Genomic DNA, 18,723 nt, shown 5'->3' on the forward strand with positions numbered 1-18,723 from the left:
GCTGGGAGCACAGACCTGCCCTCCAGCGGCGCCACAGCCTCCCCGAGCCCCGCCGGGAAACCATTTACAAACGCCTCGGATCGTTTGTGGCACAAACAGCAGCAAAAAGGCCTCTCAAACCACCCTCGGATCCTGGCAACGTATTGGGCACATCCTTCCTGCTATAACATTTTACTGCAGAACATCTTGCCTGAGACCCTTTTTACAGTGTTTGGCTGCCTCCCGTTAGGTGATCAACATTGCCATCCTCCCATCTGCCAGAGGCCCCTTGGAAGGGATGCACCTCACCAGGCAGCTGTATGGGAGCAGGGAAGAGGATCAAAGGGCATGAGCTGCAGCAGTCCAGCGGGGTCTCTGCAGATCAAAGGGTGTATCCCTGGTCAGAGCCTGACTTCTGGGACTTCCTCGAGAGTGGGCAGGAGTGTGGCCCTGTCTTTACCACAGCCTCATCTGGGTGTGTTTGAATGGTTTAGCTGCACATGCTGGATATCTTTGTTATGGTCCTTAAGTTAGCTCTTTTTTGGAATGAGGAGTGTCATGAAGATCTCTGAACAAGCAGCCAATAATGCTGCAAGGCAGAGGAGGTGATTTCAGCCCTCAGGCAAACATGTTCATTCTGCCCTTGTCCTCTGGACTGCCCCCCTCCTCTTCCTCAGCACTGCAGTTGTATCTGAAGTTGATGATCGTGCAGGAAAGTGAGGCTGTGCCAGACTCTGCACAGCCGTGCCAGTGCCCAGACAAGGACCCTCTTGCTGTGCCCTTGAGCCCACTTTTCCCACTGCCACTGCCCAGGACTGCCCAGTCTCACAGGCTCAGGACTCTGGCGTTTATCAGGCAGCATGATTTGCTTGCCAGCAGTTCTGATTGGTAGTGATAGCAAACTAAATTTATTGTGTCTAAAAAATGTAATTAGGATATCTCAAGACTGGACATTTAGTGTGATTTTGCCAGGTTTCAATAGCAACTTTAAAGTTGTGGCTCACAGCCCAAACTCTGCCTTGGCTGTTCCGCTGTGGGGATGTTGCAATAGCTCTTGCAGTGTCCAGGGTGCTGCTGGCACAGTTCTGCAGCACTGCAGGATGTGTCCAGTTGTTGTGGTTCCCCAGTGCTGCTGGAACGTTCATTTCTTTCCCACAGGGGCCTTTGGTGACTTTGGCAGTGCAGAAGGGACATCTAGTGGGCTGATGGGAGAGTGGGGACAGTGCCTGTTCAGGGCAGCAGGAAAGAGCCAATTTCCAGTTAGGGATTGGACTCTGGGGAACCCTTGAGCATTACAGCACCAAATTGTATTTAAACATTTCAGTGTACAGAATTGGCCTGTGAGTCTGGAGGCTTGAAATTCCAAAACTTACGGAGTAAAAAATATTCCTGACAGTTCTCAGCAGTGTCAGAAAACAGTAGAGTGTATGGAAGCAGTCAGATTTGGCACAGTTTTTGAGTGGAATTGGAAGATTTTTTTCTTTATTTACTCAACTTCCCAAGCCTGCAGCCACTGTTAGTATGGACTGCTTAGTGTAATGTTGTGCCTAATGGCCCTTAGAAGATAAAGCTGGGGAAAAAATCATGACTGATGCTGTTGGCTTCCATTGTTCAATTCAGTAAAATGGATTTGTGCCCAGTGGTTCCAGGATGGTGAGGAGGGAGGTGAGGCTCTGTCCTCTGTGGCAGTCACAGCGTGCACGTGACAGGAGAGAGGAATGGCTTTATTTGTACCACTGATATTTGCTGGCCTGTCACACGTCCCCAGTATCCAATCTGCAGTATTAGGATTATTTTAAGCCCTGTGTGAGGAAAGATTGTGAAACTCCTGCGAGTGTACATTGTTCTTTGAGTCAAAAGCAGACTTTTGCCGAGGTACTTTGCTATATGATTCTCTCTGAACTTTTGTACAAAGATGTAGAGGATTGGTTTATGGCAAGTGTACAGAAAGGTATAGAAGAAGTGGGCAGGAAGGTTCTGCTGAGTACCCCAAGCTACTTTCTCCTTTTTCCTCTAATCCAGCTTGCCCACTGCTGCCCCATTTCCATGGCATGCATTTCCGGCTTGCCAAGGTTCCTGCTCCAGGCTGAGAATAGAAGCCTTGCTGTTATGCTGTCCTTAAGTCTCCCATAATGAGTGTTACAGCAAGGAAAGCAGCTGTGTCCTTTGGCTCTGGTTTTAATGCTATGTTAAAGAGCAGATTATGGTGACGTTGGATGGCAGCGATGCGGGGGTAGCACAAACCATGACCAGTTTGGGCAAGGCTTTAGCAAGGATGACTAAGGGCTTGGAGCTTATGCTTTAGATAACAAATCCACCCAATTGTGCTCTTTTGGAAATGTAGTCAAGCCTAACAAATCAGGGCCTTAACAGAGTTGCATTAGGGTCCTTTAATTGGACTAAGCTGGTTAATACCCACATTGGCTTTTGTATGCCCAGGGGTGCAGCACAGGAATGGTTTGCTGTTTATGCTGACGAAATCTCATAAAATTGCAACCATGAACATTGATAAAATTAAATTCTAATGTCCTCACAGGTAGACAATAGATTAAGGTATTTTGATTATTATGAGGAAGTTGGATGTAATTGTTTTCCTCTTCCCTCAGTCTGGCTAATGTGACAGACTCTGCCATGGCTCTGTCCAGGGTTTGGGGTGTGACAGGCCACACAGCACAGCAGCAACAGCAGGGCCTCTGTGGGACAACCTCCACTTTCTGTGTGTGGGGGTTTGTCATACTCGTTCTGTTTCATGAAAGCTGAGCAGGTCCTTCAGGTAGTCCTAGAAGCCATAAATTACCATGGATTAGGTGTGTTTTCCAGGTGCTGTGAAGTGTGCCACTACTGGACTTACAGCAGTGCCTGGCTAAGAATGGTGCTTTGTTGCCATGTTAATTGTGCAATGATTACAGGTATTTGCTGGGATTTGGAATAGGTGGATTGTTGAGAGCATAATTCACACAGGTGAGGCAAAAATACTCTGAGCAGAAAGATTCTGCACATGTCACTGTTTGGTTACATCCCCTGACAGCCAAAGCAGAGTCTAAGTAGACAGAAATGAGTTCCAGATGGTTTTGGTAACTGGCAAGAAACTAATACTGAGGCTGATCTTGAGAAAACAGACTGAGGACACCAGAGATGAAAGAGGGGGCAGGGTGGTCCAGATAAGGTTGATAACACATGATATATCATCTTTGGAGCATTCCAAGGCAGGACAGTGAGATGAACCATTTGTTCCTGAACTGCAGAGGCTGGGTGGTGGAAAGGCTCTTGCTGTGGCTGTTCTGCTGCTGCACTGAAGGTAAAACCCCTGCAGTAACTATCCCATTTCCATGCACAAATCCCACCAGCCTCTGCTGCCCTGCAAGGATGCTGGGATCATGCAGATTGCTCACTGTAATTTTGCTCCTGATTTCTTCACGTGCAGCCTGGGTGTGTCTGCACCAATTGCATTGCTATCTTGTGTATTTCTTGCTTGAACTAGGAATTTGTCTGGCAGCTTACCTGGGTTCTATTTTTAGTTGTTAGTGAAGGGTGAGGCAGTGTACTTAATTCTCATTACAGTTAGTTTAATCCAATTGTGATGTGGATTTAGAGAGACTTAGTAGGTCTCGGCTGAGTGTGGGCTGTCTTTTTCCAGTTACTGTCATTAAACAATGCACACTGATAACTTTTTCCACTTCTAAAACTGAACCCCTGTGTCTGAAGGTGGTGTGATTTGGTGCCTGTGTTTTGCACCCCTGTTGATCTCTGTAACTGTTCCTCAATTGGGAATAGGGTTCCTGTACATTTTGTGAGTTCACCTGACCTGTGGTATCACCCCACCTTGGGGAGACAGTAGTAAAGATTAATGTGGACTAACTCTGCTTTTTGGGGTAAACAGAGTGCATTTGTCTTATTTCTCTTTGAACAAAGCAGCTTCTCTCAGAAAGCTGAGAGTGAGTGGTGCATTCGATCCTGCTGCGGAGCTGGTCAGTCAGAGCCGATACAGAACTCGGCATCCTCTGAAGAGCCTCGGGCCCGAAGCGGTTCCGAGGCCTGTCCCGGCTGTGGGAACAGCCCAGGTGTGTTGTGGGGTTCCGGAGGGCAGAGGGAGCCCGGCTACAGCAGCCCGAGGGGCGGGCGGGGCTCGGGCAGGGCTCGGGCAGGGCTCGGGCAGGGCTCGGGCAGGGCTCAGTCCGCTCCGCGCGGATCTGATCCAGGCAGGCTTTGCCGGCGCTCCCGGCGCGGCTGCGGGCTCTGTCCGCGGGCTCGGTGCTGCCCTGGGCCCGGCGGCGCGGGCCGAGCCCGCCCCGCACCGTGATGTGGCCACAGGAGGGGCTTGCTGGGCTCCGGCTCCTGCCTCTCCCCGGAGGGCTTTAGGACGGCCACTCTTACACTTGTCATGGAATTAAAGAAAACTACCTCCAGGCCGTACAGTGCTGCTCTCCTGCTGCCACTTTTCCTCTTGTTTTGGGGTAAGTTTTTGTCTTCTGTGCCTGATTCTTACCCAGCTACTATGCAGTAACTTTGATCAAATCTGTGACCTGCCCTTATATTGAACAGATTGTCATCTTACAGTTAGATTTGTAGCCCAAAAACTTTTGTCAGGAAGATAAATAGGTGTTTCATTCTAGACGTGTTTGTTGTTCCTTCTATTTATTTCTTGTCTCTTTTCATCTTTCTCCCTGTGCACATGTATGTTTGCATTTATTCACAAGAACTAAAAGAAATTAAGTATTCATGTAATTAAGTATTCGCCTATTATAGTAACCATTTTCTCCATTGGAAAGGTCTGAATATTTTGGTTGTGCCCACACAGAAGAAACACAGACCTTTATTTCCATCCTGTATGCTCAAGAAATCCATCTGAGCACAAGAGGATGATACCCTGAGGAGTGTAGTGCCAGATCCATCTGGTACAAAATGTGGAGGGAGATCACAGCACAGGAGTGTCTCCACTTAGACATTTTGAAAAAAGCAGATCCATCCTCAATGTGCAAGAAGCAATGAGGTAACAAAAGAGTTTATGGGGAAATGCTTTGTTTTGTGTTTTTTCCCACACTGAAAACTTATTTTATAGACAAAGAATCTGCTTGAGTACACTGAGATTCTCCAAATTCCCAAGGCTATCTTTGGGTTCCATTGACACCCTTGTTTACAATAGCTTATGTTCCCTGAAAAATAGATATCTCTGTTTCTTCTGGAATAGGTGCCCAGAGATCTGCTGGGCCTAGACATCTGTTTTAGTCATCTAGGGATTATAAGGTCATGTCAGGAACACGTCCAGCCTTTTACTGGAAAGTATGATTGGGATTGAACTGGTCTCCTTATCCTGCCCTCAGCACTGCCAGGCCAGTTACCTGTAGGTGCAAGTCAGGTTTGGTTTCCACTGAGGAAGTAAAGTATGATCCAAACATGAAGAAATGGATGTGAAATAGGAGAACATTGAGAAAATACAGTCAGAGCCTTTTCTCTGCTTGTGCCTGCTGAACGTGGCACTTGGCATTTTCTTGCATTCATAGGTGATGTTTATGTAATTTTTGAGATTTGGAGAAAGTTTTCAGCTTTTCCTCTGATTCCCCAACACTCTCTTTTTTTCCTTCTGAAGCCTCCCAAGATTTCTGTTGCTCTGACCACCTCAGACCATGAATGTGAAAATCAAAATATGTTGTGATTTTGTCTTTTTTTTTTTTCTTTTCTTCCTCTTCCTTGTACCAGTTTCTTTGTCTGGTGTGTTTGCTCCAAGTGCCTGGAATTCCTCTGGCCACAGGGAAGCAGCAGGACTGTCTTTTGTATCTCGTAACCATAGCTACTGGTTTGGAGTGTGAAGCAATTAGGGTGGCTTTGTGCTGGGCAGAGGGGCCGTGGAGGATCCCCCGTGTGGCTGCCAGGCCAGGCCAGGCCAGGCAGGGTTTGTGCTCTTTGCCCACTGACCTTGTGGCTTTTCACTCCTGGGGAAAGCTCTTCTCTGGAGCCCTGGTTTGGGAGAGCTTGGTGCTCTTTTGAGTGCAGGTGATGGCTCCTCTTGCTGGAGCCAGCAGAGCTCGAGGGAGGTGCTGGTTTTCAGTCTTTTCACCTACTCCTATTGTACAAGGGGAATTCTGCTAGATTTTAACTGGAGTGAATGGTGCTGTTTAGGTAGCCCTTGCAGGTTTTTAAGGCCATAAAGAAATGTCTTTTCTTGCCCTCAGAAACCATATCACTACTTCTTTCATTTCTAATTGACTGAGTCTAAATATCATTGAAGCAAAGAGTGCCTGAGCTACTTGTTCAAAATTTTTGTGGCAATTCTGAGAATGCAGTTGGCCTGGTGCAGTCTGTGCCCAGCAGAGCATCCTGCAGGCAGATCCTCACAATCTGCCCTTGTTTAAAGGGAACCCCGGAGGGGCCACGGTGCAGGCTCTGCCTGTGACTCCCCTTTTACTGCTGCTGCCTGTGAAATGGGAACACAATAGAATAGCTCCCAGCTAATTCCTTGTCTTTAAAAGAGATTCTGGAGGGCAGAAGGAGTGTCTTCTCATTTCTGTTCCCACAGCTCCAGCCATCAGCAGGCACAGGAATTCACATACCTTTGCCTGGAAGATGCTTTGGACGCCTGCTGAGGGAGAGCCTGTGCAAGACAAGCCTTTTCTGCTATCAGCTCTAATGCCAGCTCTTGAGATTAGCTCGGACATGGGGACAGTTTAAGGCTTACTTCAAACCTGGGGAACAAACAGAACCAATCTTCCCAGCTGTTTTGTCCCTTGTCAGTGTATTTAAATAAGAATTGGAAATGAAAGCCTGTGACTCACTCTGGTGAACTGAATACACAGGAAAGTCCCTGTCCCAGTGTTTGATCTGTGGAAATGGCTGAGAGATCAGAGAATATGTGAAACATGAAGGTCAGCTTGGAGGAGTGTTCATTAAGGGAAAATGCTGGGGTGTCCTGAGCACAGGAGATCAAAGAGTTACGGTGGCAATATATTCAATGCTGTCATAAACCAGGGATTCACAGCTCCTGTCTTCTTCCCAGTTCTAGAAGCTTGATAATAGGAGTTACACCTTCAAATCTGCAGTAAAACAGTGAGCAGATAGATAATGAACACAAGCTAGCTGGCTTCTTGTTCTGTGGTAAGAATGAGTTCAATTCCCTGAAGTGGTATTTGACTGATGCTGTTAATGCCCCGGGCCATGATGTTGGCACTGCTGGGCCCGTGGATTGGTGCCCACTGTTTGGCACCTTTTAGTGATTCACTGGGCAAGCTGGGGGGCAGAGAGCCAGCAATCACCATCCTCCTTCTTTGAGGGGATAAATATTCTGCATATTTCACAAGAAGAGCCTGAGCCACACTTGTGGTGCCTGAATGAATGAAAGTCTAGGTCTAGGCCTTTGTAAATTCTATATAAATATTTTACACCAGTAGACTGTGTGCATATATCTGGCATTAAAAGCTCTGTCACACCAAAATCCTCACGTACAAATGTGATGTGGAATTTGTTGGTCTCAAGTAACAAAGAGAAACAATGTCAGAAGCAGCCTGAGAAGTGATGGGCACACCATATCTGGGTAAAACTGTAATCTGGCCTGTGTGCAGGGATGTGAGGAGATGCCTTGAAGTTGGTATCCAAGGTGGTATTTGGCTGAGACACTGGGCTCGTGTGTTTAACCTACCAAAACTCTCCAAGAGCCATCAAAGTCATGAATAGTGAGGCTCTTTTTAAAACTGACTTTTCCAAAAGGCACTCTTGGCACTGCTGGGATCCCTGGCATTTTGTCAGGCCATTTATTCAGTATTGTCTTAGAAGTCCTGCCTGCTGATTGCCAGCACTACTTTTGGATTAGCTAATCTTTATTTTCAGGGTTTGTGGTTTTTGGTCATAGTGCCATGTCCTGCTTCACATGAATTATCAGATCTGATAAGATGATAACCTGACACAGTAACAATAATGTTTAGTTTCAACCAGCAGATATATCTCAGAATCCTGTCTGCCATTTGAAAAATGGGGAGGAAGCTCTTGACTCTGGGCCCCTGGAGCCACCTGAAGATGCCTTGTACCCTGAGCAGGTACATGGAAGGTGCTTCCTGAAGAAGAATTTGTTTTTATCCTGCCATTCTCTTCCATAGCTGTCCTTCCAAAGTGAGCAGGGGTGGGCAAGAGAGAGGGTGGATATGAAAGCCCCTTCTCAAGCCTGTCCATTTCCCCTTCTGGTTGTGTGGATCCTGGGAATGGGCCAAAGTGTGTCCCCTTTCACTAATCCTTTACACTGACCAGGATAGGGAAAGATCAGCAGAGGTCAGCAGGGATTTACTAATATAAGCACATGCCTTCCTGTTGTCATGGAGACCTAACTCTCCATTCCTTTCCTCAGAGTTTATTTTGTAGTTGTGTTGCTCTGGGTTCCTTCTGGTGGAAGGGTTCCCTTTCTACCCTGGGCCTCAGGATCATTCTCCAGTGGGAGGTTCGCTGGGATGAGCAGCAGGAGCACAGCCTGACTGGTGAGAATTGCCCCAGGCTGGGCTTTGCCCAGTCTTGGTTTTGGAAATGGGATATCCCTCAAGCTCTGTGGTTGTTGTGGTGCTGCTGGGACCTGTGGTGCTCTGGGAATCCTGCTCTTCTCACCTCTTGGTTGTAAAGTGGGGTGTTTCAGTTGCTGTAGGGAGTAGGACAGGTGAAAAACATCTGAAGGAAGCTTCTTTCCACTTGAGGTGATCTGGCTTGTCCAAACTCATATTGAGCTTTGGCTAGGCTAGGAAATAACATCCTGGCAGCCTGACCCTTGTGGGAGCTGTGTCTGTGCTTGTGACCATTTTGCACAAGCTGTGCACAGGTGATGGTACATTTCCTTTTTTACCCAATGCAGGGCATGTGCATGGACAGGGGCTCAGGGATGGGCATTTCCAGCAGGTACCACTGCCCCTGCTCAGGGTTTTTTCCTGTCCTTCAGTACAAAGGAAACTGAGCTGAGCACCCCAGTGCTCCCTCTTCCCTGCTAGAATTTGAAGAGCTCAGTAAGACACCTTTAAGGTTGTTACCAGTGCAGCACTGAGCAGCTTCCACAAGGTCAGGGGTGTCTGTAGATTGACAACATCCATCCTCTATCAGTTACCCAAGACAAATCCCCAAAAGAGAAGCCAGTGAGTAATGCTAAAGCAGCATCTCCAATCACAGAGGTCATTGCCTAACTTCTCATTAATTTCTGATTTTTTGTGGTCAAAAAACTTTGCAACTTTGACAAAATCACATAGTTCAGGTATAAAGTATAAGATTATTAAAGTCAATTACTAAACCAGAGCCTGGTAATGCAGCTTGTTTGCCTTAAAGTGTTACAAAAGGTCACAAACCTCATCGTTTGGGGAAAATCTTTGTCAGCTACCTTTAAAGTGTAAAACCAGCCCTGTCCTGACAGAGCTCAATGAATGCTTTATATGGGACTCTGGTAGCCTTTGAAGTTCCTCCTAATCCACCCCTAAATGCCTGGAACTGTTCTTCAAAGGAGCTGTGGTCTCCTCCAGTTTCAATTCAGCATAGGCTTGCAGGATGGTATCATTATAATACACTTCTGGGGTTTTTTCCCTTACAAATATCACTAATTTGTTTTTTCTTGTGAAACGTAAAGGAAAACTTCTGAATGTCATTGTTAATCCAGCAACAACTACTTTGATGAAAAACTATAAACTCTTGTCATTCAGTGATTTCCTTGACCTGATTTCCATGGTTGTTATATTGTGCAGCAGGAAAAGCTAATTTATTCATTTTTCTTATTAGTGTTTGGAGCATATTCATGTGCTATTCACATTCATACATTAATCTATTCCAAAACTGAGAGCAGTAAGTGTGTGCCCTAGGACTGATGGTTGAAAAGAATAAAAGCATCAGATGTGCTCTTTGTCGAGGCAGATGTTCAGCACTGCCATGGAAGGAGTGTTAGGGTTAGAATACATCACCCAGGGCCACGTTCTGTCCTTGGGAAACATTCCACACTAGTACAGCCATGCTGGACACAGGGACTGTGTGATACAGTTTGGGGTTAGTGTGCCTGAAGCCCCCACTGAGTCAGTCAAACACGTGAGGCATTTTCTGCCAGCTGCAGTTCACAGAATAATTTGCAGTTATTTAGATAAGTTGCATTTCTTGTGATACTGCATTGTCCTCAGCCTGCTCCATGTGTGCCCTGTGAGCAGCACTGTGTTACTTCAGGATATCTGTTCCAGAAAAGGAGGATTTTCCTCCAAACTGCTGTCCTGCTGAAGTACATATATTAACCATGTATTAATAGAGTGCTATTGTTCATGGTCACAGTGAGTTTTGAGCAGACCAGAGTTGTCCCTGTTCCTTCACTGCTGTCTTTGGTAGCCAGGAAAGCCTTTGCACTTATTAGGGAAGCTTTGTGTTGTCTGTGGTTGAGCTATATAATGGACCAAACCAGAAAAGGTAAAAAAGGTGTGTCTGTTGTGAAAGAACTTTGGGAAAGGCAGGAAATACAAAGGGCTTTGATGTTTAGCTTTATTTGCAAAGAAGCATTTTGCCTGTGTTCTTCTCATGGAAGCAGAAAGCCACACATGAGCCTTGGCAGTGACTCAGCCTGGCTATGCCAGCAGTGCCTGGGGATTCTGTGGAATTGGGAATTTCTTTGCAGATGGAGTGTGCTGCAGCTCCTTCCCAACATGCACCAGACTCCTTTTTTGTCCCAAACTGCGCTCCTGGCCTCTGGAAAGTGCGGGCAGGGGCCGGTTACTCATTAAGCCTACAAAGGCTCATATCTCCTGCCTAGTAAAGCTCTTTTGCAAATAGTTTCCTGGGCTTCCACTCTAATTGCCACAGAGATTCCAGGCAGATTCCGTCATCCTTGTTTTCTGCCTGACTGGGAATCTGAGAATAAAAGGGTTGATGGCAGAATAATGGGATTGCTGGACAGTGCAGGGCTCAGCAGCTCTCCCCAGCATCACATGAGAGGGGAAGGGAGGGGTGGGCCATGGAGATGATGCTGGGAAGAGAAAGGGCTGCCTAAATCCCTGAGTAGCCTCCCTCCCCCTGCAGCACTGCCTCTTCAAAGAAGACTTAGAAACACTACAGACTTTGGTGGGAGGAATTCGGGGGAGGTCAGGGCAGGGGCAGGCTTTTGTAAACCAAAGTCTCCTATAAATCCCTTTCAGGCCCTGAAGTCGGTGCCTCCACCTTCAGGTACAAAGAGCCTGAGGAGCTGATGGGGCAGAGTTGATAGAGCACCAGTGACACAGATTAACTACCAGGGTGGGTAAGGAGCACCAGAGCAAGACAAACGTGCCCAAAACTGGGCCAGGATAATGCTGGCACCAGTGAGAGGGCAGCTGGGGAGTGATGCTGAGGTGTGTGACCCTGGTCAGTCCTTGGCATGGAGCATGGCAGGCTAAAGCAGCATTCCTCATGGAGCAGGGGGGCTGAGGGAGCTGCAGGGCTTTGGGATCCTGCCCTCTCTCCACTGCAGCTCTGTGGGGTTTGCAGAGACTGAAGCCTGTCACCACCTGGGCCACGGCTACACAGAGAGGACAGCAGAAAGGGTGAAGAGCTGCTTGCCCAAAGGTTCCAGTGGTGGCTTGGCTCCCAGCACCAGGGAAGTCTGGATTGTCTCACCAGTAGCAATTGCTCAGGAGCATTTGCTCCTTCATGAACTTTATCTCTGCTTTGAGACCATTTTTCAGAGACATTTTCCAAACATCTGCTATATAGTTGTTTGCAGAGTTACTTCCAAGTTTGGATGTTTTATAACCCTCATACAGGAATCAGGCTGGGATATCTCTACCACACAGCTTCTCTCTTATTTTTCTTGGAGTTGAGCAGAATGAAAAGCTCTGATCTCAGAAGGCCACAGTGGGATGAGGTGCTAATGACTGCTGCCTTTGTGGAAGGCAAAGTTCTCTATTTCCACTGCCTTTGTCCCTTTATTTAATTTTTGGTTGGTTTATGTCTTTTGGAAAGTGCTTAATTGTGGCATTGAATCCAGGACATATATCCTAATTCTAACATAAAGGCCACTATCTCCTGTCCCCTGGGCTGTCCTGCCCTTTGGCCAATCTGCCCCTTGTTTTACAGAGTAAATTTAAAAATTCTTTTGGAAAAGAAATGAGGATTCTTCCTTTTGTTCCATTCTGCTCCATTTGAAATATCTATGTTGAACTTTTTTTTTTTTAATATCATGTATCCTACTTAATCTCATTTATATGAACTAAGTTTGCAGTTCAGTGGGCACGTCCCATCACATTTCCGATGGTGGAGTTGCTTAATGGGGCAAGAGCCTTTTAAACATTGCCTTTGAGGGGACAGCAAGGCACTGTGGCTCAGTGGGAATTAACTGATCCCATCCATGCTCCCAGGTTTAGGGGAATCTGGTCTCAGCATTAGTTCCTGGTTATCTGGTGTTGGACTGGTGTTCTGGCTCAGCAGGTACTGATCCAAAGTGCCATCAGCACGGTGATCTCAGCAGTCTCTGCTCTTCCTTGCTAAAAATGTCCTGCTGTGTAAATTTACATGTCTGACAGAAGGAGAGGGTGAGGGTCGGTGGGTATCAACCTGAGCTGCCTGATGTAATCAGAGGCTCTGTGAAATGTGCCCCTTTGGAGTTTGCCTTGGGTTATTTATGGGAGCATCTTCAAATCACTTCTGGATTAGCTGAGAAAAAATTGTATCCCCAGAAGGAGCAGCTGGGACATTCAGAGCTGCAGCCAATACCTGAACTCGTCCTGCCTCCCTGGATTTCCAGGCACAAATGCTGTGCCCTGCCAGTGAAAGGGGTCATGGAATTTTACACTAAGTTAATCTTGTGAATGGATTTAAGGTGATATGTGTCACTGCTCTCAAAGTGACTCATGGATGAATAAGCACAAGTAAAATAGTTGGTTTGTGAGTGTCTCCTAAAAAAATCACGTGATTGGTTACCCAAATTGGCAAGAGATTCTTGATTGCCACCAAATTAAGGGCTGTTGTCTTCTTTATAGTAAATGTTTGATTCTCCAGTATCATCCTCATCTCCTGGCTAGTGCAGCCCTGTGGAGTGTGGAATTTAGGTGGGCAGTCTCAGAGCTGTATGTGGGGATTGGCAAACTTTTTTCTTTAGAGCTACAAACACTGACTAACACAAAGTCTCTTTTCTCATCAGGAACTTCATACTCTGAAAATGACAGCGGCTGTTCCTCGTCCCCATGTGAGAACGGGGGCAGCTGTAAGGATTTGGCAGTGGGTTACCAGTGCACGTGCCCTGTGGAGCCGGTAGCTTACACGGGCATGAACTGTGAACTCCTGTACGATGCTTGCATTGAACACGGCTGTCCTGCCCACATGACCTGCAGCCGGACTCCGGGGCTGCTGGAATATGAGTGCGTGTGCCCAGCTGGCCCTGCAGGTGCTGCCTGCGCCAGCGTTGATGGGTGCGAGAGCAGCCCTTGCACAGACCCTCGGCTGCAATGTGTGGATAGCCCGGCTGGATTCTCCTGTCGATGCCGGCCGGGCCCCGCCGGAGGAGGCTGCCGGGCAGAAAGCTCCGTGTGCTCCAGCCACCCCTGCCTGAACAACGGCACGTGTGTGGCGGCTCCGGGCGGCTACCGCTGCCTCTGCCGGCCCGGCTTCAGCGGGGCCACCTGCGGGGACGACATCGACGAGTGCGCCTCGGGGCCGTGCCGGAACGGGGCCATCTGCAGGGACAGCGCGGGCGAGTACAGCTGCTTCTGTGTGCCCGGCTTCCAGGGCTCCCACTGCGAGATCGACATCGACGAGTGCGCGTCCCGGCCCTGCCGCAACCACGGCACCTGCCTCAACCACATGGACCGCTACGAGTGCCAGTGCGCGCCCGGCTATGCAGGTACGGCCCGCCCTGCCCGCGGGGCTCGGCACCTGCCTCGCTGCCTCACCGGGGCTCCGCATTCCCGCAGCGGCTGGGGGTGGCAGGGAGCCATGCTGTAGGGCTGAATTCCATGTGTGGTGTAGGTGTGGAGAGACAGGAGTGGACTGTCTGAGACTGGACACTGGTATAGGCACAAGGTAGCTGTGATTAGTTCTCAGCATAAAATTAAGGGAGATTACATAAGAAGATATTTATCATCAGGAGAGGGATACTTAAGTGTTTCCAGGTATAACTTAGCTCTGCTGACCTGGCCTGTAGTTCTTTGTCCTGTCCAGCAGGATTTTTCCAAGGGAAGTACTTGTCTTTTGGAAAAAAAGTGTCTTTTAGCTGGAGCTTTCATGCCTGGCGAATGTTTATTTGGCAAATGATTTAAGTGTTTCTCTTCTGTGCATCTGTGCTAATGGTGACTCAGAGAGGAATCCACACCTGTGAGGGAGGCAGTGGGGGCCTGGCCTTCCCCCAGCCCTGCTTATCGGAGTGGAATGGGGTGGAATGTGTCCATGTCTGCCTGGCACCACCTCGCACATGAACTTTCTCAGCCCTCATCCTGTTCACAGAGGGAAGTGTTTAAGGAGTTGAGTTGCTGTGAAGGAATGCTGCTGATTACCACTGGAATGAGGAGAAGTTACAACATTAGGAATGTAGTCCCTGATGCTGACTCACTCTCTGATAAAAACGAGGAGAGATGAAGGAGAAATGAGACAGATTTTTTTTTATGTGGGCCCTATGGTTACTGGTGATTTTGAGTATCAAGCATAATTCTGTCTTTGCAAATCAGTTTCTTTTTTTATCTTTATGCTGAATCCTCAATTCAGGATTGTGGGATTCCCTGCCAAGGGAGCGATAAAGTGACCCAGGCAGCTGGAGGCGTTTGTTGTGCTTCAAGTTATTCTGATGTCAATCATGAGGCTTAGCCTTGGGATTTAGTTCTTCATCCAGAGGTTTGAGCACCATTGGCTGGCAAGGCCAGGTTGTTTCCTGGTGCTTGCAGCTGGAATTTGGGTGAAGGAAGTTTTGTGTGGGTATTGAGGGGTTTGAACCAGATTAGGGGGCCCACATTCCACCAGGATTAGGATGGCCATGCCCTCTCTGTGGGGAGCCTTTGCCAAGGAGGGCAGATTAGATGGATTGATAGGTGCCATTGTAATGAGTGAGGTTTGGAGGTGATGCCAGGCCACAGGCAGCTCAAAGAGGTGCAGTATAGATAAGATAATTGCATAGAAATTTTCATGAGGTCTTGTTCTGTCAGGGAGATTGGGATTTTGGACCAAACAGGTGTTACTTGCTGTAACCAGTAGTGGAGCTAACATTGTATTTTTAATAGCATTTCCCAATAAAATTACTTCCTAACATCAGGTATCACTGTACCCAGTGTTTTGCACTACTTTAGTGCTTTTTTCCTGGGTATCACAAAGCAAGATACAAACAATTGAAATAAATGGAATTTATTTTCAGAGAAGCAGGTAGAGATCACTCTGGTAGCCAGCTGGGGTTGCTAACTGATGATAGAACAAGATAACTCTTGTGATTTCATCTCAGAATTCCAGGCAGCACATACACACTTCTGTGGATTCGTAACACAGATATTTTTCTGTTTTTTTAACAAAGGTGTGAACTGTGATACTGAAATAGATGAATGTGCTTCAGACCCTTGCCAGAATGGGGCCCTGTGCAATGATCATGTTGGGTTCTACACCTGCACCTGTGCACCAGGTTATGAAGGAGCCCAGTGCGAGGTGGACATCAATGAATGTGAGAGCCAGCCATGCCAAAGCAATGGGACATGCCATGACCTCATTGACAGGTGAGAAACCAGTGCTGGGGGCAGTTGGACACCAGGACTGATCTAAAGGTCTCCTCAGTGCAGCCTGTGAAAATCAGAGTAGAAAGCTGTGGGGGGAATTGGATTTAGTGTTTTGTACATTGAGTGGCAGTAACAATGATTTGTGGCAATAAGGGAGAAGCCCCTCCCAGCAGCAGAACTCCAGGGGTGCTTAAAGGAAGGGAGGAACAAACACAGAGAAATGGTTTGCAGAGCATGAACAGCACAGGCCATGCTGAGAACATACCTGTGGGTCTGAATTTACCTTTCCAGGGGTAAGGTGTGAGCATTGACAGCTGAGCTCTTTGCCCATTCCTCACCTGGGGCTCTGCTGTGCAAGGCTGAGCTGATGCCCTGCTCTGTTTGGTGCCCCATAGCTACCGTTGTGACTGCAGTGACACCGGCTTCGAGGGGACCCACTGCGAGCAGGACATCCTGGAGTGTGCCTCTGACCCCTGCCACAACAGTGCCACCTGCCTGGAGGGAATCAAGGGCTACAGCTGTGCCTGCTGGCCAGGTGGGCTGGGGCCTCTCTGCCCGTGTGGTGGTGTGGGCACACGGCCGTGGACAGCACGTGCTTGATTGCTGTGTTGGAGAAGTAGAGAATTAATGACCATACTGCATGGCCCCTTGTGAGTTTTCATTGTCTGGAACAGTGATGCTGCCCTTTACAGGTCATCCCAAAATCCAGCTGACCTGCAAAAATCACCCTAATTCCCAACCATAAAGTTTTCTTTCTGTTTTCTGACATTTTCCATCATGAGTTCCTCTATCATGAGGTGATGCTTTCCTGTAAATTGATGATTTTGGTTCCTGTATTTGACATAGTGAAGAAATGAAAGGGCCCAGGGACTGTCTGCTAGATGAGATTTGGGGCTCATATTCCCCCCTTTGAGTGAGGCACAGCACTTGGGAGCTGAGCTGCAGTGAAGGTGTGCAGGTGCTGACAGCAGTGTCTCGTGGCAGGTTACACTGGGCAGCACTGTGAGGAGGATGTGGATGAGTGTGTGACAGAGCCCTGTCACAATGGTGGCCTGTGCCTGGAGCGCTCCAACCCAGCCCACTACGGGACACAGCCCCACTTCCCCAGCAACTTCAGCTACAGCCAAGCAGCTGGGTTCCTGTGCCAGTGCCAGCCAGGCTTTACAGGTGAGCTGCACAGCAAATGTCATCCTGTCTGCACGGGGAGGGGCTGCTGTTTGAGGGGATGGGCAATGTTATCTCTGCAACAGAAATATCTTAAGGACTGGTACTTCAGAGGGGCTGGCAGCCTGATGCATCAGGAATGGGCTTCTGCTCCCATTACAGACAGCTGAATGTCATGCCCTGTCCAAGACTGTGTCCAGGCTGAGGCAGCAGCCTGTGCACGTCCCCATGCTGCCATGAATGCCCTCTGGCTATGCAGGTGCCAGGGTGCTTTCCCTTTGTCAGTCTCTCATGCATATGGCAGGATTCTTCCCTAGGGGTATCTCTGAAATTCCTCATCAGAGGAAGCTAACTCCTGGAGTCACAGATTACTGTTCTAGGTGTTTTCTTGGTAAGACAACTCTCGAGGCAGCAACTGTATAATCAAAATGGGACTAGAGGAGTTTCTTGGTATGGAGCTCTTGGAACTAGAAGCTCTGTGGATGTTCCACTGAAATATCACCCTTTCCATGCATTGGAGATATGTGTAAAAGGCTGAATTTAACAGCTAGGGAAATTCCCTAGTGGGAAGGCATAAACAATAATACTTTATTATTTCATGAGAGAAATATGAGTGCTTGGTCCACTGTTGCACAGATGGGAATGGTTCAGAAGTTGTGATCTTGCCAGTGTTTGAGACTGGAAAATCATTTCATACTTCATTTCATTTTTCCCCATTATTCCATGCTGGTGTTTGTGTGCCAGTGCCTGCAGAGACATGCTAGACTTCAAGGAATTCTTTTCCATTTTTAGGTGAAAGAAAAGAAGTGCAAAACTTAAGAGTGCAGTTGTCACTTTTGCTTCAGTGCTGCACAAGTGCACTTCTGAGGAGTGTTTGTGTTTCACTTTCAGGGGACACCTGCTTCACCAACATTGATGAGTGTGAGTCCCAGCCCTGCCAGAACGGAGGGCTCTGCCAGGACCTGGTGAATGGCTTCCTCTGTCACTGCCCACCTGGTTATTCAGGTAACCTGGGGAAGGGCTGCCTGGGATCAGAGCCTCCTGCTTGGCTAATGCTGCACTGCTGCTCTGCTGCCTGGCTGCAGCATTCCAGGGTGGGAGGGCAGGACTGAGTGGTGTGCTGTGTGCAGTTCAGGGCTCAAAGCTGGGTCGGTGTAGGCAGGAAAGGTGATAGGCCATGAACTAGGTTTGGAGACATAAGATCACTGCATAGAGTCTAAGATCAGAGTACCCAGGGCATCTGTATCCTGGAGTGAGAGTTACCTGGGAGAACTGGGGGGGGTTTCTATCATGCAGGAAATAAATAGAAAGCCAGCCTTTAAATAAAAGAAGGGATGTTTAACGTTCTAAGTGTCACCGATTGTACTGGCTGTAACAGATTACAGCACATAAGCATCTGTAAAGCATCTCCATTCACTAACAGCCTGGGATGATAAGAGCCAGCCATCTTTGGCTGAAAGCAGTGATCTGCTGTGTTAGGAGGTCAAAAGGTCTTTGTGATGTGAGCAAAGGAAGCCCTCTCTGTTTACAGGGGAATGAGGAGTCTGGATTCTTCCCCACATGCCCTGCCTGACCCTAAGGGTTTGGTTTGTTGGTTGAGAATCTGTGAGATGGTGAATGTTAGCCCTGTTGGGAAGGTCCTCTGCCAACTGGTACTAAACCTCATCTTTCTTTAAAATATTCATTGTCAGTCTTCTTCATCTTTAAATTTCACGTGTGTTGGGCGATTTAACACCAGAGTAGTTTATAAGAAACGCGATCCCAGCGCAGTCCTGGATTTCTGGATTTTAGACGAGGGTAACTTCTCCACAGTGTTACCAGGCTGCCATCTCGTGGGAAAAAGAAACACTTGAAGCCAGAAGAGAACCTTGTCCCTTAAGTTGCAACAGCAGGTAACAACATTCCCGAGGCCTCTCAGGCCTTTATGGCATGGGAAAATTTT

At 47.9% G+C, this 18,723-nt stretch overlaps 1 protein-coding gene across 5 annotated transcripts in view; it reads left to right on the plus strand.

Annotated features, from left to right (window-relative positions):
- The window catches only part of CRB2 (crumbs cell polarity complex component 2), a 54,710-nt gene that overhangs the window by 17,508 nt on the left and 18,479 nt on the right, over positions 1-18,723 (plus strand). For 3 of the 5 annotated variants that reach the window (XM_077189116.1, XM_077189117.1, XM_077189115.1), the window contains exons 1-6: positions 4,174-4,433; positions 13,073-13,771; positions 15,422-15,617; positions 16,013-16,152; positions 16,602-16,784; positions 17,673-17,786. In XM_077189116.1, coding sequence (XP_077045231.1) covers positions 4,361-4,433; positions 13,073-13,771; positions 15,422-15,617; positions 16,013-16,152; positions 16,602-16,784; positions 17,673-17,786 — 1,405 coding nt within the window. In that variant the 5' untranslated portion in view covers positions 4,174-4,360. Of the gene's footprint in view, positions 1-4,173; positions 4,434-13,072; positions 13,772-15,421; positions 15,618-16,012; positions 16,153-16,601; positions 16,785-17,672; positions 17,787-18,723 lie in introns of those variants that run through there. The other 2 variants (XM_077189119.1, XM_077189120.1) reach the window with 1 other exon arrangement.

The sequence above is a fragment of the Agelaius phoeniceus genome, chromosome 21 (assembly GCF_051311805.1).
Source record: "Agelaius phoeniceus isolate bAgePho1 chromosome 21, bAgePho1.hap1, whole genome shotgun sequence".
Classification (NCBI taxonomy): domain Eukaryota; kingdom Metazoa; phylum Chordata; class Aves; order Passeriformes; family Icteridae; genus Agelaius; species Agelaius phoeniceus.